At 37.3% G+C, this 27,154-nt stretch overlaps 1 protein-coding gene across 12 annotated transcripts in view; it reads right to left on the bottom strand.

Moving 5' to 3' along the window:
• ATM (ATM serine/threonine kinase) overlaps positions 1 to 27,154 on the bottom strand; it is a 131,022-nt gene that overhangs the window by 70,543 nt on the left and 33,325 nt on the right. For all 12 annotated transcript variants that reach the window (XR_012423676.1, XR_012423675.1, XM_005579543.5 and 9 more), the window contains 14 exons: positions 26,603 to 26,728; positions 24,561 to 24,686; positions 23,067 to 23,156; positions 20,787 to 20,958; positions 19,499 to 19,698; positions 16,983 to 17,065; positions 16,730 to 16,885; positions 15,546 to 15,621; positions 15,301 to 15,431; positions 8,557 to 8,674; positions 6,952 to 7,125; positions 5,197 to 5,366; positions 3,604 to 3,850; positions 470 to 585 (listed from right to left, as the gene is read on the bottom strand). Coding sequence is in view for 10 of the 12 variants with exons in the window: in XM_005579543.5 (XP_005579600.3) it covers positions 470 to 585; positions 3,604 to 3,850; positions 5,197 to 5,366; positions 6,952 to 7,125; positions 8,557 to 8,674; positions 15,301 to 15,431; positions 15,546 to 15,621; positions 16,730 to 16,885; positions 16,983 to 17,065; positions 19,499 to 19,698; positions 20,787 to 20,958; positions 23,067 to 23,156; positions 24,561 to 24,686; positions 26,603 to 26,728 (1,985 nt within the window). In the remaining 2 variants the exon portion in view is untranslated. The remainder of the gene's footprint in view (positions 1 to 469; positions 586 to 3,603; positions 3,851 to 5,196; positions 5,367 to 6,951; positions 7,126 to 8,556; positions 8,675 to 15,300; positions 15,432 to 15,545; positions 15,622 to 16,729; positions 16,886 to 16,982; positions 17,066 to 19,498; positions 19,699 to 20,786; positions 20,959 to 23,066; positions 23,157 to 24,560; positions 24,687 to 26,602; positions 26,729 to 27,154) is intronic.

Raw genomic sequence — 27,154 nt, 5'->3', positions numbered from 1 at the left:
CTGGGAGGTGGAGGTGGCAGTGGGCTGAGATTATGCCACCACACTCCAGCCTGAGCAAAAGAGTGAGACTCCATCTCAAAAAAAAAAAAAAAAGAAAAAAGAAAAAAAAAGAAAACGTAATCAAGAAAGGCAAGACCTAGATAAAGAGAACTAGGAATAATGTGCATGAAGAAAAAAATTTCAAGGGACAACAGATGGCACAATGTTCAAATATTACAGAAAGACTAAGAAAAGGTTATTGGGTTGGCCAACCAAGTGGTCAATTTAGAAAGAGTAATCACTGTGGGGAGACTACGGTAAAAGAGGATAGGTAATTACTTCAATTCAAAGGTGGCTATTTTTAAAGAAACAAACTTTTAAAAAAGAGTGATGTCTATAAATTGAAATAGACATTGAAGGTGTCAACTAATAAACTTCTTTAAGAACTTGTGAAGCTACAGCTAGTTCTCTAAGTTTAAAATGTACATACCCTGAAAAGTCACAGAGGTCAGTGCTCTGACTGGCACTAGAATTTGCTGGCTCATGTAACGTCATCAATAACTCCACCACAATCTCTGGTAAGTTACTAATGAATAAATGATCGATCTGCAAGGGCACAAAATTAAAATACATCTAATATTTTATATCTTTGAACCTCAAGACAGCTCAAAAGGCATATATTACCTTATTTCCAAAATTATTCAATGATTGCAAAAGAAAATAGATGACTCAAAGTCCAAAATCTACAAGATTATAACTAACTCCACCTTTTTCTTCTATGCAGTGAACCTGTAGACTAAGACGAAAAAGTAGGAAAATCAGGCCAAACAAGGCTCCTTTAATCCAATTCTTCAATTTTACAGAATCATTTTAAATAAGACTTCAGGCCTATCATTAAGTTATGTGACCTGGTAATTTTTCTGCCAACCAAATTTCCCACTGTTCTGTAACTGCCCCTCTAACTGAATTTTACTCTTGGCTTTTTATTTGGGAATTCTTTCTCAATTACAGAACTTTACCGTTAAGAATTCCCAGTGACTGGGAATAATCTCATCTTTGTTCCCTGCATAACTTCTTCCCAGACTTCTACTTGAGTGCCATCCCAAATTCTAAGGCTAGCTGATATCCACATCCCCTTTCATCAATAGTAGAATAAAACCCTCCCCAACAGATTTGGACTTTTCATCAATCTACTTCCCACTATAGACAGGTAGCTTCACAAAAGACACAAATTCTCTAAATACAAAGAATAAGTCTGCTATGTTACATGTTAGTTAAATGAATGAGATTTGTGAAGTCTTAAGGATGAATTTAACAACTTTCCAAATAAGGAATTACAGTGATCTAAACCAAAAGGCAAATGGCTACTTTACTTAATGCATAAGGAAGTTCAAAAACATACTTCCTAATAAAAAATATTTTAGAAGGTGACAAGGAAGAAACCTAACGTAAATGAGGCAGGGCAATAAGGTCTGGAGGAAGGGAACCTAGGGCCAATCCACGCTGACTTCCTAGAACGAAATCAAAAGGAAAACCCCAACTTTCCACGCTCTAGTAACGAAAGGACAAGAGGCTACTCCCCTTTGCAACCCCCTCCCTTTTACTGTGGCAGATAAGAAATTGAAAGTACCTCTGATTGGTCCCCTCCTATAACTAATCAGACTGATTATGAGCCACTACTTTATTTACATAGGACGTATACCAAGTAACCAATGGGAAACCTCTAAAGGGTATTTAAACCCCAGATTATTCTGTAACCAGGCCCTTGAGCCACTTGCTTGGGGCCAACTCCCACGCTGTGGAGTATAATTTCATTTTTGATAAATTTCTGCCCTTGTTGCTTCATTCTTTCCTTGCTTTGTGTGTTTTATACAATTTTTTTTTTTGAGACAAAGTCTCCCTCTGTTGCCCAGGCTGGAGTGCAGTGGCACCATCTTGGCTCACTGTAACCTCCGCCTCCTGGGTTCAAGTGATTCTCCTGATTCAGCTTCCCAAACAGCTGGGATTACAGGCACGCATCACCATACCCAGTAGAGATGGGGTTTCACCATGTTGGCCAGGTTGGTCTCGAATTCCTGTTATTTAATTTTTGCTGTTCTTCATTCTTGAGGCAAGTGTTTCAGTCAAGATTGAGCATAATTACTTTTCCCTCCAAAACCTATTCAGGCTCTAAAAATTGCTGTCTTTTGGTTTGAATATATTAAAAAAGAATAGTAAGATTAAGAATGCTCAGAAGACTAAGCTGGGAGATTGAATGAGAGTGGCTAGAGGCTGTCTCTCTCAAATCCCATAACCTCTGGAGTGCCTATTTCTGTTCCAGCTGTCTTTGGGAAAGGAGTCCTCAGCTCACCAATTCCCTTCAGACGGCAGACTTACAACCAGTTCTGAATAGGTCCACCTAAGCAACTGAGGAAATGCTATTCCATTTCTTGGTTCAATATAGATAACTAGGAAACTAAAAAAAAAGGTCTCTTGAAGTTTACCTAATATTGACCAAGTTTGGTTAGTTATCCCTTACTTATATCCAAAATAAATAAACACATAAATAAATTTGGGGTGACCACAGCTTTTTTATCTTAAAAAATTTATATGTATGTTTTAATATAAGTTGCTTCAAAAAAATTTGGAATGTATATAATTATAAAACAAACGAAGCTTGTTAAATCCTTCTTTACTTGACTCCTTCTTTTGACAAAGATTTAATGAATACCCAAAATATATTATGTGGTTGAGATACATCAGCCAAAAAAAAAAAAAAAGAGAGAGAGAAATGTATACCGGAGAAGACTGGTAAATAATTAACATAATTCAAAAGTAAATTATGGTCCAGCAAGGTGGCTTACACCTGTAATCCCAGCACTTTGGGAGGCTGAGGTGGGAAGATCACCTGAGGTCAAGAGTTCAAGACCAGCCTGGCCAACATGGCAAAACCCCGTCTCTACTAAAAATACAAAAATTAGCTGGGTGTAGTGGCACACACCTGTAGTCCCAGCTACTTGGATGGCTTAGGCAGGAAAATTGCTTGAATCCAGGAGACAGAGGCTTCAGTGAACTGCGATCGTGCCACTGTACTCCAGTCTAGGCAGCAGAGTGAGACTCTGCCTCAAAAACAAAAGCAAAGACAAAACAAAAAAAAAAGTAAATTGTATCATATGTTAGAAGGTAATAAGTGTCATGAAAAAACAAACAGCAGGGTATGAGAACTATAGGAATGAGGGATGGTTCTTTTTCTTGAAAAGTGGAAAGTTTGGTGAGACTGAAGAGAGAGTGAAGGTTTTCTGTACACTGTTTAGTATTCCTTGACTTTAACAACCAGCTTGCATTCGTGTACTACTGCTTTAACTGCACAAAAATGTATTTTAACTATACATTTTTAAATGGCAGAAGAAAATTATTCAGATGGTTTTTGGGTTATTTCTAATTCGAAACATTTCTACTTAGTTAAAACCCAATCAGAGGGAGAGAACACAACATAACCAAAAAAATTCATGGGTTGGCTATGCTAGATAATGATTACCACAAGCTAAGTTTCAATATATAAATAAGAATAAATAGCCTTAAAACTTAAAGGTTATATCTCAGATCATTCAGGGAATGAAAAGTAGATAAAAATTGAAGCCATACCTGTTTTCCCAGTAAGTTTTCACTTTTAAGCATATCATAGACCTTGGTAGCAGTCTCTCTTTGCTGTGCCATCCCACTGTCTCCTGTACCCTCATAGGCAAAATAAGGAAGAATATTTACAAGAATCTTTGGAAAGCAGTCTGTCAGAAGACTTTTCCAGTCCTCTTGAATCTGATTAGCAATGGACTTCACCTCATCAAAATGACTTCTAATCACCAGATGTGGAACCAAAACCTTATAACAAGATCTAAAAATATAAAAATTTAAAATATAGGTTATATGTAACTTTTCCAAGTAAAATTTTATAAAATAGTTCTTAAAATACTGTTTTAATACCATCAGCATTAAAGTATCACAGTTTATCCACATTATTAAACTTTCTTTAATTTTATAAATGGAAAAATTAACTAAATTCTAAATAGTCACATTAAAAAAATAAGAAAGCTTAGAACATACCACCACCACAATTATGGGATTTAAAAATGGGGACCTTGTTCAGTAGCACCCTTAGCATAAAGAAAAAACAAAACAATAAATAAATAAAAATGGAGACTTGAATTTATATTTATTTCTTCTGCATAATCAACTAATGTAAATGAAGTTGACCCTTGAAAAACATGGGTTTGTTATACTTGCATATTTTTCAACCAAATGCAGATAGAAAAACAGTATTCACGGGATGTGAAAGTCTGTATATACAGAGGACTGACTTTTCATATACGTGAGTTCTGCAGGGCCGACTTGGGGACTTGAGTATGTGCAGATTTAGGCATACATTGGGAATCCTGGAATGAATCCCTCGCATATACAGAGAGATGACTATATTGTTCTTGCCAAAATGAATGAACCATAAGGACCACTAAATTTACTTCTGTAGGAATATCCTTCTTAAAGGAAGTTACCTACATACAACTCATAATCTATTAGAAAGCTCTATTAGGATGGGCCTGAAACTCAGTCTGTGATCTACTACATGTAAAATGCATAGCAAAGTCCATAACGCAGAGCATGCTCAACAAATATGAGATGCCTTCCCATCATCCTGATACCTAAACATTACTTTTTGGTTGTTTCAAACCTCTCCATTTTCAAATTTTTCTTCTATGGAGTTAAAGTTAGCAAAATAAAAGTTTTACATTAAGTTTCTAACTCTCATAGAAGTAATGACTCAACGGCCTATAGTCAAGCAACAGAAAAGAAAAACAGGCAGAAATAATCAGCTACTAGTAATCTATCTTCAATCTTTTCCAAAGGAAAGATGATCAAATATTAAAGCTGAAAGGGAACTGAAAGATCTCCTTGTGTAACTTCCTTACTTTACATATTAAAAAACCAAGGCATAGAGGGTCTTTATGTGGTTTGACCAAAGTCACATAGCTGGTTGTTGGCACAGCTAGGACCGGATGTGAAGTCCAGTGACTCCCTTCAATACATTCTTATTAAAAGAAGCTGTCCCGCTTCTCATACGATGTAGCCTCCCACACATACGTGTGTATGGGTATGGTATGTGTGGTGCTGGTGATAGGGACTTGCTAAATATTGTTAACTAATTTTAAATTAAACAAATTTCACATATGTCATGTATAAACTTACCTATAGAAATCCTCAATATTTGTATAGTTTAATAAAATAAAAGGAAAAGAAGATAAGTTGTATTCAGTATCTTGAAGATTTAGCCATTCCAAAACCAGATAATCTAAATGAGATGCCATAAAGTCTTCTAAACATCTATATCCAAAAGTTTCAGAAACTTTCTCTAAAACCTGCATGAACCAAAACATCAATGTGTTAAGAAAAATGAAAAAAATAAATCATTTAAATGCTTGTTAATATTATTTAGAGTAAGACCTAGAAACAACGTTCATTTAACTTTTCTTCATTTCCTCATCTATGAGATGGGAATAATAATTAAGAAAATGTACTCAACTGGCACAGTATCTGACACATAGCAAACCCTTAATAAATGTTAAGTAAATAAAAACATAAAAATATGCATAAAAACATAAAAAGAGTTTCCAACATTTGGTTATACTTAAAGGAAGATTTAATGTAAGATTATTGGCCAGGCATGGTGGTTCACACCTGTAATCCCAATGCTTTGGGAGTCTGAGGAGGGAGGGTTGCTTAAGCCCAAGAGTTTAAGACCAGCTTGGACAACACAGCAAGAGCCTGTCTGTACAAAAAATTAGCCAGGTGCCTGTAGTCCCAGCTACTCAGGAGGCTGAGGCAGGAGAATGGCATGAACCCGGGAGGCAGAGCTTGCAGTGAGCAGAGATCGCACCACTGCACTCCAGCCTGGGCAACAGAGCAAGACTCTGTCTCAAAAAAAAAATAAAAATAAAAAAATAAAAAAATTAGCCAGGTGTGGTGGTACATGCCTGTAGTCCCATCTACTCAGGAGGCTTGGGAGGACTGCTTGAGCCCAGGAAGTCAAGACTGCAGTGAGCCATGATTGCATCACTGCACTCCAGCCTGGGTGACAGAGTGAGACCCTGTCTTTCAAAATAAATAAATAAATAAATAAATAAATAAATAAAAAGAAATAAATAAAAATAAAATAAAATTATTCCTCTCAGGCTTAAATCCAAATAAGGAAAATCCAAACAATACATACCACTTATGATTATTAGGTAATGTACTTGTATACTTTTAAGAAACACCAAACAAGTCTTATACTGAGAGGTAAAAGGCTAACTGATTATAGGTTGGCTTACTACAAAGCACCACGGAAACTATGCTGGTAGAATGTTAACTGGCATATCAGTCCACTGACCTACCACTGATTTATCGCATAAAAATTTGCAATGGAAAGGTCTGGAACTTCCTAAACCATAAATGCTGAGGGGATGGAAAAGAGAGGCGGCCAACATTCTATAATACTGTGCTGATGTAGTAATTACAAGGCTTGGACCCTAGTCCTTCTCCCCTGATAATTGAACTTAAAAGCCTGATCGTTCTAAAATTTGACTTCTGGCCCTGCCAGATCCCAATGTGCTGCCCCAGAATCTACCTGGCAAAACACCTATATTGCTCTTGTCTCCATGTGTTTCCCTCAATAAATACTATTTCCAAAAGCTGGTCAGTCTGGTGGACAAGTCATTCACTCTTGTTAGTTCAATGAAAGCCTTGTGAAACGCTCTTAAATGGAATGTAAGAAACAACACAGCATACACATAAATACACTATTTGAATAGTTTTTATATAACTGCTTTCCAATATTCCCAACCTGAAAAATAAAACTGTTTCCTAGTCTCAAATAAGTGCCACTTAGAAAATCTACCTTTAACTTTTTAAATTATTTCACAGTGACCTAAGGAAGCTTATAATAAAATATTCATCCACATATACCTTTTTCACAAGGTGAGGTTCTAATCCATTCTCCTTCACAGATTTACATAGGGCAAACAAAGCCTGTTTTTCACAGATAGGGCTACAGGATAAAACCACAGCTATCAACATCAGTAAAACAGATTTTCTATTATAAATTTCATCCAAAGGTTCAGGGTTCTCAGCACTATGGGACTTAAAAAGAAATTAAAAAAAAAAAAGTAATGTAAAATGTAAATGCTTAACAATCAATTATAAAATCCCAACTGAACTCCAGATTTTTTGACTAGCTATACATATTTAAAAAACCTCCTACTCACTAATCCTAGTTCTGTCTTTTGGTACAAGAAGGAGTAAGGACCAATACCTTTGCTAAATCACAAGCACTGACATGTTTAACAACAATTATGAGCTTTCCACTAAGTCAATTCCTTCACCCATTTTTTATAAGACACAGATCTATAATATCCTGGCTAAAAATCTTTTACTTTACTCAGAACCAAAGCAAACATTATAGTTATCCTCTAAAAAATACAGAAACATTTAATAACTGAAACAGCATAATTGGATTGCTTGTAACACAAAGGATATTTGTTTGGGGGATGGATACCCCATTCTCCATGATGTGATTATTTCACATTGTATACTTGTATCAAAACATCTCATGTACTCCCCAAATACATACATATATACACCATGCACCCATAAAAATTAAAAAATCTAAAAATAAAGCAAAAAGTATAAAAGATCCAAGTTCTTGTATCAACTTTGTTCATGAAAATATGCTTCTGTTAATGCAGTATAAGACAGAGTTAGCCTTTTTTGATAACTGTAATACAATGTTGATTCATACTATAATCTCAAGATAAAAAACTTCTTAGGTCTTTTTCTAAATGAATTGCTGTGAGATCAGTATTTTCCCATTTTGCAGATGACAGGCTGCTTTAAAATGTATAATATACATTATCTCATTAGATTTTATGTTATTTACACTTATCTTTCTAATCTATTGAAATTCTTTTCTAAACTCACATTCTTTCAATTGTCCCTTTCAATTTCCTGCTATCACAGATTTGACAGTTATTTCACTACCTTAAATACTTGTAAGAAACAAATCAGGGCATAAATAAATGAAAAAATTTGAACCCTAAGATAATCATTACCATAGTAAGTATATTATTCTACAGAAATGTGAAATATCACAAGTTTCACTGTAAACACCACAATGATTTGATCTGGTGTGAGATTCTTCTCCTCAATCCATTTCTTCCCATTGTCACCTGTTCCCTTAATTAGCTTTTAATCAGATCACATACGAAAGGATTTTTAAAATAAAAAAGGAAGTCATTTATACTCCCATAAAAACTCAGTTAAATTTTGGGTTTCTCCATAAAAATGCTAAACCAAAAGAAATATATTAAGTTAAACCAAAAGAAATTTCTATGATTTGACCCATTGTGACCTAGAAATAATGCAGTTTCATTCAATTCATACACTTGTTTTAGAGCAGCTTTACACTGTAAACTACTGCATTATAAACTCTCTTATGCCAAACTTGGTAAAGTAATTTATGGGATATTCATAGCAAGCATATGATAACAGCAAATACATGTTACTTAAAATTACCATTTCTCTCATTCCTTCCTGAGCTTTCAGGTATGCATTTTCAAAAGCTGTTTGCTGAAGCCTCAAAGGAAGTGCTTTCAGTGATGTGGAAGAATCTCCCTTCGTGTCCTGGAACAATCTTAAAACAAGCAAACCAACAAACAAAAAGTGAAATAATTTTTAAATTTCAAACCCTACTTGACAAAACATATTCCAGAATAAAAATAAATCACTCTGTGAGACATAATAACATACCAGCTCTTTCTTAAAGACTAATAAAACCTGAGTTTATTTAAAGAGGTTCAGACTAGCAGCTTAGTATTAAGGTCTTGAATACAAAATCTATTTTCTCCTAGAATTGAAGAGGGTCTCAAAATATATTTTAACTATTGCTCAAATTTGAGCGCACTGAACTCAAACTAGCCAGAAAAGATCAACTGTTCTCTGGCCAAACACCAATTAGTTGAGTCCACAGATTCCATTGTCAACCTGCTCTAATATTTAATCACTCTGAAAGTGGGTAAGTTAATGTTTTCATGTACCATCTAAATTTTGTTTTATGTGATGGAAAAAAGTTGATCAGTACACCTTTTGTGTAATAGCCACATATTTAAGGATAACTCTTTAATCAACTTTGTCTTTTATCCTTTTTTAGTAATCGAAGCTTTTATAATTGTTTATGTTCCTGTGATTCTTCTAGTTTCTCTCACTGCTCTTAAAATAGCTGAACATTAGGTATCTGCTATCATCTGAATGTTTAACCCCTCCAAATGTCACGTTGAAATCTGATCCCCATTAGGTTATGCCTAATGGGAAGTGTCTGAGTCATGGGGGCAGATCCCTCACAAACAGATTAAGGCCTGAGGGTAAGGAATGAGAGAGTTCTCACTATTCAGTTCCCATAAGAGCTGGTTATTTTAAAAAAAAAAAAAAAAAAAAAAAAAAGAGCCTGGCACGGCCTTCCCTGCCTCCACCCTTGCTTCCTCTCTCACCATGTGATCTCTGCACACACTGATTCCTCTTTGCCTTCTGCCATGAGTCTGAGGCCCTTACCAGATGTAGATGTCATATGCCAAATAAACCTCTTTTCTTTATAAATACCCAGCCTCAGGTATTCCTTTATAGCAACACAAAGGGACTAAGACAAAATCTAACAAGTGTAAAAAAAAAAAAAAAAAAAAAAAAAAAAAAAAAAAAAGACTGCTACTTGCATGTCATTCTTGAATTTATACTTTTTGAATCTTCAATTTTTCTCAATGCCACCACTACACTGCTGCCTTATTACATTCAACTCAGTCTTATGTTACCTCAGTCCTTAAAGTTCAGCATACATTTGCTATCTTTTATCTGTGAAATTCAATAAGGACTTGAACTACTAAACATACTCATGAGAAATCCTTACAATGCATTATGGTCTTACTAAAAAGAGTTCCAAACCTGAGGAGCTAGACACAAAATCTAGTTTATGAAAACATTACTGTCAGCATATTCAAATACTGAAATATTAGTTTTAATACTTTACGTGACTGCTGAACAATATAGTGATCTTTTATTATTGATCACTTACATTTGAACAGTAAAGTTACTCAAATGATTTTCAGCTTTTTTTCAAGTACATTCATTTATTTTAAAAGTTATTGGATACCTATCACATGCCAAGTATTGTTTTAGGTGCTAAAAATACAACAATGAACAGAACAGACAAAAACCAGTGCCTTTTAGGAACATATATACTAGTGGAATAGGGAGAAGTAAATATATTAAAATATGTTTCAAGTTATCATAAATGCTAAAGAAAAATAAAACAAGAGAATAGCAAGATGGCAAAATAGGAACAGCTCTGGTCTGCAGCTCCCAGCGAGATCAGCGCAGAAGGTGGTGATTTCTGCATTTCCAACTGAGGTACCTGGCTCATCTCATTGGAACTGGTTAGACAGTGGGTGCAGCCCATGGAGGGAGAGCCGAAGCAGGGTGGGGTGTAGCCTCACCCAGGAAGCGCAAGGGGTCGGGGAACTCCCTCCCCTAGCCAAGGGAAGCCGTGAGAGGCTATGCTGTGAGGAACTGTGGATCCCGGCCCAGATACTATGCTTTTCCCATGGTCTTTGCAACCAGCAGACCAGGAGATTCCCTTGAGTGCTTACACCACCAGGGCCCTGGGTTTCAAGCGCAAAGCTGGGCAGCCATTTGGGCAGACACTGAGCTAGCTGGAGGAGTTTTTTTTCATATCCTGGTGGCACCTGGAACGCCAGCAAGACAGACCCATTCACTCCCCTGGAAAAGAGGCTGAAGCCAGGGAGCGGAGTGGTCTAGACCAGCGGATCCCACCTCCATGGAGCCCAAGAAGTTAAGATTCACTGGCTTGAAATTCTCGCTGCCAGCACAACAGTCTGAAATCGACCTAGGATGCTGAAGCTTGGTGGGGGGAGGGGCATCTGCAATTACTGAGGCTTTAGTAGGATGTCTTCCCCTCACAGTATAAACAAAGCCACTAGGAAGTTCGAACTGGGCGGAGCCCACGATAATGCCACAAAGCCACTGTAGCCAGACTGCCTCTCTAGATTCCTCCTCTCAGGGCAGGGTATCTCTGAAAGACAGGCAGCAGCCCCAGTCAGGGGCTTATAGATAAAACTCCCATCTCCCTGACACAGAGCACCGGGGGAAGGGGCGGATGTGGGCGCAGCTTCAGCAGACTTAAACATCCCTGCCTGCCAGCTCTGAAGAGAGCAGCAGATCTCCCAGCACAGCGCTCGAGCTCTGCTAAGGGACAGGCTGCCTCCTCAAGTGGGTCCCTGACGCCCGTGCCTCCTGACTAGGAGACACCTCCCAGCAGGGGTCGACAGACACCTCATACAGGAGAGCTCCGGATGCCATCTGGCAGGTGCCCCTCTGGGACAAACTTTCCCGGAGGAAGAAACAGGCAGCAATCTTTGCTGTTCTGCAGCCTCCACTGGTGATACCCAGGCAAACAGGGTCTGGACTAGACCTCCAGCAAACTCCAGCATACCTGCAGCAGAGGGGCCTGACTGTAAAAAGGAAAACTAATAAACAGAAAGGAATAGCATCAACATCAACAAAACGGACATCCACACAGAAACGCCATCCAAAGGTCACCAACATCAAAGACCAAAGGTAGATAAATCCACAAAGATGAGGAAAAACCAGCGCAAAAAGGCTGAAAATTCCAAAAACCAGAATGCCTCTTCTGCTTCAAAGGATCACAACTCCTTGCCAGCAAGGGAACAAAACTGGACGGAAAATGGGTTTGATGAACTGACAGAAGTAGGCTTCGGAAGGTGGGTAATAACAAACTCCTCCAAGCTAAAGGAGCATGTTCTAACCCAATGCAAGGAAGCTAAGAACCTTGAAAAAAGGTTAGAGGAATGGCTAACTAAAATAACCAGTTTAGAAAAGAACATAACTGACCTGATGGAGCTGACAAACACAGCACGAGAACTTCATGAAGCATTCACAAGTATCAATAGCTGAATCAATCAAGGAGAATAAAGGATATCAGAGACTGAAGATCCACTTACTGAAATAAAGCATGAAGACAAGATTAGAGAAAAAAGAATGAAAAGGAATGAACAAAGCCTCCAAGAAATATGGGAGTATGTGAAAAGACCAAACCTACGTTTGAGCGGTGTACCTGAAAGTGATGGGGAGAACAGAATCAAGTTGGAAAACACTCTTTAGGATATTATCAGAACTTCCCCAACCTAGCGAGACAGGCCAACATTCAAATTCAAGAAATACACAGACCACCACAAAGACACTCCTCGAGAAGAGCAATCCCAAGACACATACTCATCATATTCACCAAGGTTGAAATGAAGGAAAAAATGTTAAGGGCAGGCAGAGAGAAAGGTCGAGTTACCCATGAAGGGAAGCCCATCAGACTAACAGTGGATCTCTCAGCAGAAACTTTACAAGCCAGAAAAGAGTGGGGGCCAATATTCAACACTCTTAAAGAAAAGAATTTTCCACCCAGAATTTCACATCCTGCCAAACTAAGCTTCATAACCAAAGGAGAAATAAAATCCTTTACAGACAAGCAAACGCTGAGAGATTCTGTCACCACCAGGCCTGCCTTACAAGAGCTCCTGAAGGAAGAACTAAATATGGAAAGGAAAAACCGGTACTGGCCACTAGAAAAACATACCAAACTGTAAAGACCATCGACACTATGAAGAAACTGCATCAACTAATGGGCAAAATAACCAGCTAGCATCATAATGACAGGATCAAATTCACACATAACAATATTAACCTTAAATGTAAATGGGCTAAATGTCCCAGTTAAAAGACACAGACTGGCAAATTGGATCGAGTCAAGACCTATCAGTTTGCTGTATTCAGGAGACCCATCTCATATGCAAAGACACACATAGGCTCGAAATAAAGGGATGGAGGAATATTTACCAAGCAAATGGAAAGAAAAAAAAGCAAGGGTTGCAATCCTAGTCTCTGATAAAACAAACATCCAACAAAGATCAAAAATGACAAAGAAGGGCATTAGATAATGGTACAGGGATCAATGCAACAAGAAGTACTAACCATTCTAAATATATATGCACCCAATACAGGAGCACCCAGATGCATAAAGCAAGTTCTTAGAGACATACAAACAGACTTAGACTCCCACACAATAATAGCAGGAGACTTTAACACCCCACTGTCAATATTAGACAGATCAATGAGACAGAAAATGAACAAGGATATTCAGGACTTGAACTGAGCTCTGGACCAAGCAGACCTAAGAGACATCTACAGAACTCTCCACTCCAAATCAACAGAGTAATATACATTCTTCTCAGCACCACATCACACTTATTCTAAAATTGACCACATAATTGAAAGCAAAACACTCCTTAGCAAATGCAAAAGAAAGGAAATCATAACAAACAGTCTCTCAGATCACAGTGCAATCAAATTAGAACTCAGGATTAAGAAACACTCAAAATCGCACAACTACATGGAAGCTGAACAACCTGCTCCTGAATGACTACTGGATAAATAACGAAATGAAGGCAGAAATAAGTAAGTTCTTTGAAACCAATGAAAACAAAGACATAATGTACCAGAATCTCTGGGACACAGCTAAAGCAGTGTTTAGAGGGAAATTTATAGCCCTACATGCCCACAGGACAAAGTGGGAAAGATCTAAAATTGACACCCTAACATCACAATTAAAAGAACTAGAGAAGCAAGAGCAAACAAATTCAAAAGCTAGCAGGAAACGAGAAATAACTAAGATCAGAGCTGAAGTGAAGGAGATAGAGACAAAAAAAACCTTTCGAAAAAATCAATCCAGGAGCTGGTTTTTTGAAAAGATTAACAAAATAGACCGCCAGCAAGACTAATAAAGAAGAGAGAAGAATCAAATAGACACAATAAAAAATGATAAAGGGGATAATACCACTGATCCCACAGAAATACAAACTACCAGAGAATACTATACATGCCTCTACGCAAATAAACTAGAAAATCTAGAAGAAACTGATAAATTCCTACACACATACAACCTCCCAAGACTAAACCAGGAGAAGTCGAATCCCTGAATGACCAATAACAAGTTCTGAAATTGAGGCAATAATTAATAGCCTATCAACCAAAAAAACCGCAGGACCAGATGGATTCACAGCTGATTTCTACCAGAGGTACAAAAAGGAGCTGGTACCATTCCTTTTGAAACTATTCCAAACAACAGAAAAAGAGGGACTCTTCCCTAACTCATTTTATGATGCCAGTATCATCCTGATACCAAAACCTGGCAGAGACACAACAAAAAAAGAAAATTTCAGGCCAATATCCGTGATGAACATCCATGCGAAAATCCTCAATAAAATACTGGCAAACTGAATCCAGCACATCAAAATGCTTATCCACCACTATCAAGTCAGCTTCATCCCTGGGATATAAGGCTGATTCAACATATGCAAATCAATAAACATAAGCCATCTCATAAACAGAACCAATTACAAAAACTACATGATTAAAGGCTCATGCCTGTAATCCCAGCACTTTGGGAGGCCGAGGCAGGTGGATCACCTGAGTTCAGGAGTTCGAGACCAGCCTGGCCAACATGGCGAAACCCCATCTCTACTAAAAATAAAAAAATTAGCTGGGTGTGGTGGCAGGCACCTATAATCCCAGCTACTCAGGAGGCTGAGGCAGGACAATTGCTTGAAATGAGGAAGTGGAGGCTGCAGTGAGCCGAGATCGCGCCATTGCACTCCAGCCTGGGAGATACGAGCAAAACTCCACCTCAAAAAAAAAAAAAAAAAAAGAATGAAGTTATTATATGTTTATTGCAGTACTCAAATATAAAAGATCCTCATGATAGAATCCTTCTAGTGCTTTACTGGATGTTCACTCAAGTAAATATAATTGTAATTAGCACAATGTAAAATGTGCTAATTATCATTTTATAAACTCACATAAAATCACAGTAATTTCCAAACAGTCCGTATCTCCTGTACGTGGTAGTAGACACACATCACTCAAGTCAACCACTTGTTAGCTCTGTGGCATAAGCAAGTTACTTTACCTCACTAAGTCACAGTTTTCATTTATAAATTGAAGGAAATAATAGAATCTAAGTTACAGAAGTGTAAGAATTAAGAATAAACATAAATGCCAGGCACACTGTATATACTCAACAAGTGTTAGCTATTTTTAATATCTCAACTGTGAGCTGTTCCTATGTAAGACATTCTACTGCTATCTGCAGCATTCCAAATACTTCATGAATATCTGACCCATTACCTATTGATTGACTCTGCAGCCAACATTCGAACTCGGTGATGATTATCAGCAAGAAATTGTGTAAATACTTCGTTTACAGGAAAGTCTTTTCCCATTACATTAAGAATGGCCCATTTTGAATAAGGATCGGCCTATGGGAAAAGAACTGAGGTTAAATACGAAATAGAGAAAAATTACTCATTAACAAACAAAAACTGCTTTAAATTTTTCAATGAAGATCTTACTAATAAAATGTAAAAACTCACCTCAAGCAAAGTTTTAAGGCAGTTTACTAGGGCCATTCTTACAGAGAATGTACATTTCCTCTCCTTTGTTAGATGCCTGAAATCAAGTAAGTTTTCCAAAGTTAAATAATCATTCTGGTAAAAGTACTCAGAAAACTCAATGAATATGAAGATTATTATAAATTGCTTCCAATATGTCTTTCTGTGCTAAACTTATTTGTCATTATGTGGAATATACCAACATACTCACCCTCCCAAAAATTCAAGCTAAAAGAAATTAGTTTGAAAGAATTCATTTTAGTGTATATTATTCATTTTATACTATTATGTCTCTTTTTCGGGGGCTACCATAGAATGGCTAACCACATTATAGTAAACTTACTTTAGAAAGAAATTTCTTTGTTCAAGTTTTGTTTGGTATATTGAAGATTTCAAAATCACATTCAGGCCAGGTGCGCTGGCTCACGCCTGTAATCCCAACACTTTGGGAGGCCGAGGTGGGCAGATCACTTGAGATCAGGAGTTTGGGACCAGCCTGGCCAACATGTTGAAACCCCATCTCTACTAAAAATACAAAAAAATTAGCCAGGCGTTGTGGCGGGAGCCTGTAATCATAGCTGCCTAGGAGGCTGAGGCAGGAGAACTGCTTGAACCTAGTAGGTGGAGGGTGCAGTGAGCAGATATAGCACCACTGCACTCCAGCCTGGGTGATGGAGTGAGACTCTGTCTAAAAAAAACACAAAAACAAAAAACATTCTATTGATTTAGAATTACTCATCAATCAAATAGTACAAGGGTTCTAAATTATATGTGCTCCTCTGTAAGTATCATGGTGTTATCTCGGAATGTGAAAATATGCATAATAACCAGATAAGAACAAGGCCAATTTGTTCACTCTGGGAACATGAACAATTCAACTGATTTTGGCTTGCTGTCCTTTCTTTATTCACTATACATGTCAAATTATTAAGTGATTCAAACTTTGCAGAGAAAGCAGTTAAACAGTTTAGAAAGCCAAGCCTTAAACAAAAAGCAATGTAGTTATTCAAGCAACTAAGGGAAACACAAATTACATTCTGCTATTCTTAAAAGATGTATTAGCTATGTAGGAAGATCAGAAGAAATCACTGATGTGGATACAAAATTTGCATTCGTATCCACAGATAGCAAAAGAAAAATAAGACCACAAAGTAGACTGTACCTACCAAAATGCTCCAATTACTGTAAGAAACTGTCCTTGAGCATCCCTTGTGTTCTCAGAGTCCATATTGCTTTGACCTAGGTTTTTCACTATATGAAGGACATGGTTTAAAATAGTTTTACAAACATCTTGGTCACGACGATACAAAGAACACACATTGCTGTGGTAAAAAAAAGTTTAACTTTATAAGCTTAACAGAACACATCAGTTATTTTATAAATTTAAAGTGAACATAACATAAGGTTTTAATTTCTTACGATAGTGGTTTCAGAAGTTCAACAACATCTTCCATTGGCAAGGGGTACTCTTCTCCAGGAAGCTCCTTTAAAAGCATTAGATACTAAGATGGTAGGAGGGAAAAAAATCAGGTTTATTCACAAATCATTTACTTTAAAAAGTATATAAACACAGGGCGCAGTGACTCACACCTGTAATCCTAGCACTTTGGGAGGCTGAAGCGGGCGGATCACAGGTCAGGAGTTTGAGACCAGTCTGGCCAATATGGCGAAACCCCATCTCTACTAAAAACACAAAAATTAGCCGGGGGTGGTGGTGGGCGCCTATAATCCCAGCTACTCAGGAGGCTGAGGCAAGAGAATCACTTGAACCCGGGAGGCAGAGGTTGCAGTGAGCCGAGATCGTGCCACTGCACTCCAGCCTGGGCAACAGAGCGAGATTCTGTTTCAAAAAAAAATTTTTTTAAGTATATAAACATAAATTCACACATGCACACACATGCACACACACACAGAGCTGTAAATTTTTAAAAGGTGTATAGTAAAAACAGAAGGCTTTGAAGTTAAATAGCAGAATTCAAATCCCAGTACCACAGCCTTAACTTTTCTGGTTAAAAAACTTGCCTTATGTCATCTAGGGCCTTCGTACCCTCATCTGTAGAGTAGAGATATATCACTTACCTGGCCAGATAACTGTGAGGATTAGATAAAATAAACGTAAAAGTCTAGCTTCTATTGTGGGAGTCAATAAATGATCATTATTACCACTGCTGCAGTTAAGAGCTTGAGCAAGATTCTGAAACTGTAAGTCTCCATTCTCCCAAATAATGCTTGGGGATAATAGACCAGTGGTTGAAAACTATTCTATTAATGAATTTTGGAAAGCAGAAATAATCATGGGCAGGGAAGAAGTCAAACACCTTGACCTATCTTCCCATAAGGCAATCTTGTAAGGCTCTTTATGGTACTATGGACAGAAAGGGTTGTTGCAACGACCAGTTATAATGGTAGTTATTATCTAGGCAGCCAGTTTCCGAGAACTACCAAATAATTTTCTAGCTATACTGAAATAATAAGGGATTTTTTTCCTATTTAAATATAGAATAATATATTTCTTATTCCTTTTCAGATATTAACAAAGGAAATTAAATGATCCTTTTCATTATTTGACATGAGAGTCATGTACATGAGGTTACTGAATGTTTTGAAGAGACTTGAAACACCAATACTTTAAGAAAAGCATATAACTTCCTCTTGGTCAGGGATAGAGACTTAACTGTAGTATCTGCCAGGACCTAAACCAGGGGCCCGAACAGGGCACAACCAAACTTGTTTTCTTACTCTAAGGCATTTTCACCAAGGGTGGGAAACATGACCAGGGATTCCACCAATGACTCAGCCTAAAATTTACTGTGATCATAGGTTCTAATGTTTGACAATTTGCTGGAACTGGGGACATGACCTAGGACCCAACTTGCTACTTGCTAGGCCAGGGGCTCTACCTCCATATACACTGGGGCTAGGGCTAAGAAAATGGCTCACATGGTCAGATTAGTGATATACAAGGTTGCTGAGCACATAAGTAAATGAGCAAATAAATAAAGGTTGAGTGGATAGCCAGGTTTTGGGGTGTTTTTTTAACTGCTAGTAAAGAAATTTATAAATTTAGACAGAAAAAAAGATAAACTGTGTGATGTTGGCTTGGATTTGAAGGTATCTATCAACAGATAGACAAATGGCAAGGGTGAAGGCAGAAGAGGAATTACTTTTGGAACATTCTCATCAAAGTATAAATCTAATCATAACAAAACATCAGACAAACTCAGAGCAATGGACCTGTACTATTCAAATATATGAAGGTCATGATAAAGAACTGTTTCAGATTGAAGGAGACTAAACAGACTACACACCTAAATGCAATGACAAAATGTTAACTTCCTGATTTTGATGATTATACTCTGGCTAAACAGAAGTGTATCCTTGTTTTTAGGAAATATACACTGAAGTATAAGGAGCATCACGTTTGCAACTTCATCTCAAAATGGTTCAGAGAAAATGATGTGTGTATCTGTGTATGAGTGTGTGTGTGGAGAGAGGGAATGATTAGGTAAATATGGTAAAATGTTAACTGTAGTATTCTTGTAACTTCACTATCATTTTGAAATCAAATCCAAAAAACTGGAAATATTTAAACTAAGGTCAAAGGCAAGATTCCAACTTCAAACACATGTTATGTAATATTTTTACACTCAGGGTCTATGTTTCTTAGCCTAATCAAAATAATTTATAAGAATTAAACCTAAAGAGAATAAATCTATCCAAAACCCATCTAAGTTTTAATATTTCAGCATCCACTTAAATTTGTTCATAGCACATTAAAAGAAAAAGTGTTATTTTCCAACTAGTCTCAGGTTCATTCCTCAAGAAAGCAATTTCAATTCTTCAAAGATACCATGTGATTCTTACATGTCAACTCATTACATTTAGTCAGCAACATCAGATAAAACCCAAGAGCTTCTTCATTTAACGTAACTCACCATATGCAGGTGGAGGGATTTGGTAGGGTCTAGCGTGCTAGAATCAATTAACATTAACAATTTCCTCCGAATATCAGCTGCCCTGAAGGACACAGTATTGGTCTGAGCAGTAGTTACACACAAACACAAGAACTTGAGCATGTCTAAGAAGAGTAGATCTTGCTTTGACAGATATTCTTCAGCTAAAGGATTAATGGCACCTAAAAATAAAAAGCACTCATTAACACAAAGAGAGGGGCACAACAGCCACATATATTCATATTAACTCAAATTCCCTCCTCTTCACAAAAAAAAGTACATGAAAAGCAAAATTATAGTGAAATTAATTATACACTAAAAGCATCAAAAGTCTTTTTGAAAAATTATCCAGTATTCTTTTGTCAAGAAATAATTTAAAATATGGGGGAAAAAACCCTTTAGACAAACGATCATTGCAATAATGTTTATTATAGGAAAACAGAAAAAAATTTAAATTTCTAACAATAAAAAATGTCAAGTAAATTATGGGACTTATATAAGATTGAACAATGGTGAAGCCATTAAAAAGTATGACTATCAAGAAAAGCAACTACATGGAAAAATACTTATAATTAAACAGGCATTCATAACATATGTGAATGTTGATGTTGATTACAATTTTGAAAGTTTCTACAGAGGAATAATAGAAAAAGGTTAACAGCAATGGCATTACGGATGTGTTTTCATTTCCTGCTATTGCCCAAATAACCTATCATATGGTTTTATTTATTTTTTTTTTGAGACGGAGTCTCGCTCTGTCGCCCAGGCTGGAATGCAGTTGCGCAATCTCAGCTCACTGCAACCTCCACCTTTCCAGGTTCATGCCATTCTCCATCCTCAGCGTCCCGAGTAGCTGGGACTACAGGCACCCGCCACCAGGCCCGGCTAATTTTTGTGTTTTTAGTAGAGACGGGGTTTCACCATGTTAGCTAGGGTGGTCTTGATCTCCTGACCTCCTGATCCGCCTGCCTCAGCCTCCCAAAGTGCTGAGATTACAAGCGTGAGCCCCCACGCCTGGCCTGGTTTTATTTCTTTAACAGTTATCTTAAGTTCCTTTTATGAAGAATAAAATATGAAACTAATAAAATATGAAACTAATAAATTCAAGTAAAAATCAGAAAAATATAAAGTATATAGGAAAGGAACAATTCTAAAAGGCTATACTAAGGGAAAATAAAATAAGCATAAAATTGATATCAATGAGGCCTCTTATACTGCCAAATCAATATAAATAGGTAAAAGAAATACCAAGTAGTAAACAGGTATTTACCTATGGTACTTTGGCTCTCTCCAGGTTCATTTGCATCACTAACACTACTATCAGGGTAATCGTTAAATAGATTCATGGATGACTGATCCTCCACCTCCATTAGATTTCCATTAGTATCCTCTTCCCTTGATTCTACTTCTCCACGGTCAAATGGCTTTTTGATTAAGGATGCCTTCAAGGAAGAGAAACAAAGATGTTCAAGATGGCTTCTTGCAGGAGCATGTTGTAGTAAAAATTTACCTAATCAGGCCAGGCACAGAGGCTCACGTCTGTAATCCCAGCTATTTGGGAGGCCGAGGCAGGCGGATCACCCGAGGTCAGGAGTTCGAAATCAGCCTGGCCAACATGGTGAAACCTTGTCTCTATTCAAAATACAAAAATTAGCTGGGTGTGTTGGTGGACACCTGTAATCCCAGCTACTCAGTAAGCTGAGGCAGGAGAATCACTTGAACTCAGGAGGCAGAGGTTGCAGTGAGCCGAGATCATGCCACTGCACTCTAGCCTGGGTTTGACAAAGCAAGACTGTCTCAAAAAAAAAAAAAAAAAAAAAAAAAATTACCTCATCAAACAATTCAAGGTTCATGTGTAAATATGAACACTACAGTACTTTTTTCTACTAAATCTAAATGTCCAATAACAGTAAAATGGATATATAACCTACAATATGTCTACATAACAAAATAATATGCAAACTTTAAAAATTATTTCTTATACTAAGAAGTTCTGTAACACCCAAAGTGTTACCCAAAGAAGGGGTAGGAAAATGTCTAAATTGGTATGACTATTTTGGAGGACAATGACAATATCCATCAAAAAGTAAAATTTACATTCCTTTTGAACAAGCAAGTCTACTGCTAGAAATTATCCTACCTCCATCATATACACAAATACAAACAGACAAAATAAAAGTACAATAATCTGTACCACAGAAGTCGTTGTAACCCAAAAAACTAGAAACCACTTAAAATGTTAATTAAGAGCAGATGGTCTTTTTGGCCCAGTGCAGTGGCTCACACCGGTAATCCAAGCACTTTGGGAGGCCAAGGTGGGCAGATCATTTGAGGTCAGGAGTTCTAGACCAGACTGGCCAACATGGTGAAATCTGGTCTGTACTAAAAATATAAAAATTAGCCGATTGTGGTGGCACACATCTGTATCCTAGCTTCTCAGGAGGCTGAGGCAGGAGACTCTCTTGAAGCTGGGAGGTGGAGGCTGCAGTGAGCCGAGACTGTGCCACTGAACTCCAGCCCGGGCAATGGAGCAAGACTTCATCTCAAAAAAACAAAAATAAAAAAAATTAAAAATAAAAAATAAAAAAAAGGAGCAGATAAGCTTTCATATACATATATACTATTCACTATTCCCGCACGATAGAATACCATGCACTGCTAAATAAATAAAGTGTAACAGCAGATAGCTTATAAGTACAGTGACATGGAAAATGATTAAGATGTGTCATAAAATGGAAATATTCAAGTTATAGAATATGTTTTCACTCAATAGCTATTTCAATGTCTACTTTGTATGCCCGGCAGTGTTCCAGAAAAAAGAATGTATGTGGCATAAGCCCAAAGCCCATTTGTATGGAAGAAAAATAAATACTACAATATGTTGCTTGCCTGGCAAGATTTTTGGTCACTTTTAAAGAACAAAGAATTATTTTAAATTTTGGTACAATGTTGCATAGAAACAGGTGTGAGCCTGGATGATTCCTTCCCAATTTTTTAGTGTATTATTTATTGAGAAACTAAAGGCAGGCACTCACTATGCTAGGTATTGATATTAAGAAGCAATCAGGTGTATTTCCCCACAAGACAAAGTAACTTTAATTTCCACATTTTATTTTTAAAATTTTTTTTATTTTTGAGACAGAGTCTCACTCTGTCGCCTAGGCTAGAGTGCAGTGGCATGATCTCAGCTCACTGCAATCTCTGCCTCCCAGGTTTAAGTGATTCTCCTGCCTCAGCCGCCTGAGTAGCTGGGACTACAGGCACATGTCAGCATGCCCAGCTAATTTTTTAGTATTTTTAGTAGAGACAGGGTTTCAACATGTTGGCCAGGATGGTCTCATTCTCCTGACCTTGTGATACACCCACCTCGGCCTCCCAACGTGCTAGGATTACAGGCGTGAGCCACCACGTCCGGCCTTAATTTCCACATTTATAAAAATGTAAGATGCTATATGTTGTGAGATGCATCCTTATTTACAAAGATATTTCAACAAAAAAATTATGCCTATTAGAATCAAAATATGGTAAGAAAAAAAGGAAGCATACTTACGAAACTTTTACAAATATCTGCAATGTCATTCATTAGCTTTGATGTTAACAATCGCAGGAAAAAGCCAGATGCAATCTTATTTAGACTCTTCTGCAATTAAGACAAACAAAGAACCAAGCAACAAAGAAATAAAAACAATTATTCTTGGCAGATAGTGTTTTCTCTATCTTGAATGAAATGTAGATAAATAGTTTACTATCAGGGCCAAGATATACAATGCTTCAAAAATACATCTTTTCTTAGAGTAATAATAACTATACTGTGCATCTTTCATTGTGCTTTAACAACATTAAAGTAACAGCTATTGACCCTAAACATAAGTAAGCTACAATTATAGGTTAGAGTTTATTCTTCTACTTTTCTCCTTCCCCACTTACACCAAAAGGGAGGAAAAACACATTACAAAACCAAGAAATACATTGATAATATTGATATATGGCCATGTACCTAATACTGGGTTTCAAATATATTTCCAATTATTATGAATACTCTGGGGCCTGGCTTAGCTACCCCACAGGCTGCTGCAGATAAAAATAAAGATTACACACAGTAGCACTCTTTCTACCAAATGTTATGTAAGATGATCTGAGCAAAAGAAAGTAAAGTATGTGCTGGAGTTATTGTTGTGCTGCTCACTAGCCCTGCTATGCATACCACATAGTTCGGGTCAAAAAATTTTTATAAAAGGAATGAAAATATCCTAGGAATAGAAGAGTCATCTTTATTGTTGTATATAAAAGTTGTAAGACAATCTCAGAAAACTTCCTGAAATGATAAAATTAGTTTCATGAGAAACTCAGATTCCTATTGCTTATTCGTCTGGATATTACCTTTATGTACCATTCAATTTAATTTTAAATCGGTTTGTGTAACTTATGAATGTGACCAGATATGGTAGCTCAAACCTGTAATCACAGCACTTTGAGACGCCATGGTGGAAGGATCACTTGAGCCCAGGGTTTGAGACTAGCCGGGGCAATGTGTAAAACCCCATCAATACAAAAAAATACAAAAATACAAAAATCAACCAGGCATGGTGGTATACACTTGTAATCCCAGCTACTAAGGAGGCTGAGGTGGGAGGATCACTTGAGCCCATGAGGTCAAAGCTGCTGTGAGTTGTGATCACATCACTGCGATCCACACAGTGATGTGATCACTCGCTCTGGGTAAAAGAGCGAGAGACTGTATCAAAAAAAAAAAAATAAACAGAATAAACATAAAAGTAAAAAATAAACTTATGAGTGGACACCAGAACAGTAACACCAACCAGTAATCAGTCCCCTGCATAGGCTACAATTTCAAGTAAAAAGAAAATTTTAGCTAGGTGGTACATGACTGTAGTCCCAATTACTTGGGAGGTTGAGGCAGGAGAATTGCTGGAAACCAGGAGGTCAAGGCTACAGTGAGTTGTGACAGTCTCACTGCACTGCAGCCTGGGTGACAGAGAAAGATCCTATCTCACAAAACAAAACGAGAAGAAGAAAATCTTACCTTGGTACAGTTGCTCAAGCAACGTGTAAATAAATGCATCATATTTCTCAAGGAACCAATTCTGAATTCCTCATTTGTCTTATTTTTAAACAGAGTGACACTTTCTCCTGCACACTGCATTAGAGACTATTATGAATAGAAGGAAAAAATGCAAATTCCAGTTAAAATTATAGTTTAGTATTGCTTTTTAAAGTGTACTTTGATCTTGGACATACTATAAAATAAAAAACAAAGTGCACTTAAGAGAAAAAATGAAATGTTCTTAGAAGTTCCACGTAGTCATACAGCATAAGCAAAAATCATTAACAATTTTTTAAAACGGCAAATCTTATACTCTGTTCCTGCAAATCATACCAGTGACAGAGTACTACCAAGAGATAAAAGTTTCATTCTTACAGCCTACTTGATTAACACCCTTAATCAAAGATTCTTCAATATAACTGATCAAAGGGAAAACTTTTAAAAAGACAGACAAAAATCAATTTTTTTTTTTTTTTTTTTTGAGACGAAGTCTCGCTCTGCCGCCCAGGCTGGAGTGCAATGGCCGGATCTCAGCTCACTGCAAGCTCCGCCTCCTGGGTTCACGCCATTCTCCTGCCTCAGCCTACCGAGTAGTTGGGACTACAGGCGCCCGCCACCGCGCCCGGCTAGTTTTTTGTATTTTTTAGTAGAGACGGGGTTTCACCGTGTTAGCCAGGATGGTCTCGATCTCCTGACCTCGTGATCCGCCCGTCTCAGCCTCCCAAAGTGCTGGGATTACAGGCTTGAGCCACCGCGCCCGGCCAAAAAATCAATATTTTAATGAGATTAAATTTTAATGTGATATTACTTCACTTACTATTATTTATAGTTGGCTTACAGTAATTTCAAATTTTAAGAATACGTAGGCTGGGCGTGGTGGCTCGTGACTGTAATCCCAGCACTTTGGGAGGCCAAGGCAGGCAGATCACGAAGTCAGGAGATCAAGATCAACCTGACCAACATGGTGAAACCCCATCTCTACTAAAAATACAAAAATTAGCTGGGCATGGTGGTGTGCACCTGTAATCCCAGCTACTTGGGAGGCTGAGGCAGGAGAATCGCTTGAACCAGGGAGTCAGAGGTTGCAGTGAGCAGAGATCGTGCCACTGCACTCCAGTCTGGAAGCAGAGCAAGACTCTGTCTCAAGTTTCCTGACTTTTTAATGGCGATCATTAAAAAGTCAGGAAACAACAGATGCTGGAGAGGATGAGGAGAAACAGGAATGCTTTTACACTGTTGGTGGGAGTGTAAATTATTTCAACCATTGTGGAGGACAGTGTGGCGATTCCTCAAGGATCTAGAACTAGAAATATCATTTGACTCAGCAATCCCATTACTGGGTATATACCCAAAGGATTATAAATCATTTTACTATAAAGACACATGCACACATATGTTTATTGCGGCACTGTTCACAATAGCAAAAACTTGGAAGCAACCCAAATGCCCATCAATGACAGACCGGATAAAGATAATGTGGCACATATACACCATGGAATACTATGCAGCCATAAAAAAGGATGAGTTCATGTCCTTTGCAGGGACATGGATGAAGCTGGAAACCATCATTCTCAGCAAACTAACACAAGAACAGAAAAACAAACACCGCATGTTCTCACTCATAAGTGGGAGCTGAACAATGAGAACACATGGACACAGGGAGGGGAACATCACATACTGGGGCCTGTCAGGGGGTGGGGGCCTAGGGGAGGGATAGCATTAGGAGAAATACCTAATGTAGATGACGGTTGATAGGTGCAGCAAACCACCATGGCACTGTATACCTATGTAACAAACCTGCATGTTCTGTATCATGCACCCCAGAGCTTAAAGTATAATAATAATTAAAAATTAAAACAATTAAAAAATACATAGTATAATTTCTTCTCATATTACATAAATAAAAGAGAAAGGGTTAACCTGCACAAAATTTAATGTCTTCCAAACAAATGTAATAATTTTCTCAGGAATACATTTCATTTAAATTTAATCTGAAACTTTATTAGTATAAATTCTCCTACCTTGGCTTTCTGGAATAATTCTGACTTACATGCTTCCTCTTCAGCTATTACACCCATATAACAGTAGCAGCCAAGGACACCCACCAAAAGACTTGAACACCGGACAAGCGTTTCTGAATTTGTAATCTTAAAGTAAACCACAAATAAAAATATATATATTTCATAAATAATTTAGTATATTCTACAACTATCTTTAGCAAGAACAAATTCTACATATATATTAAAAAACAAAAGTTCAGTTAACTGACTTCAAGGTGGCATATTCTGAATATCTCTAAAAACAGCTAGGAGATCACTGTAGAATTATAACCAGGATTCTCCAGAAAAATAGCCTAAGTATCTCCTAATGGCCAAGCAGGTTCGGGTGGAGCGTGTACCGTACATGCAGGCCCTTAAGTATTTGAGGTAGGGATGAAAGAAAAGAAAAAAAGCTTCACAGGCAAATAAATGACTATAAGTCTTAGATCACAAGTAGAAATTAGTGTCATATAAAGAGACAATAAAATGAAATTTTAAGCTTCTGAATAACAGGAACTTTGACTTATTCAGCTT

This window comes from Macaca fascicularis, chromosome 14, assembly GCF_037993035.2.
Source record: "Macaca fascicularis isolate 582-1 chromosome 14, T2T-MFA8v1.1".
Lineage (NCBI taxonomy): Eukaryota > Metazoa > Chordata > Mammalia > Primates > Cercopithecidae > Macaca > Macaca fascicularis.
The sequence above is the reverse complement of the archived record's forward strand: the minus strand, read 5'-3'. Positions and strand labels throughout refer to the sequence as shown.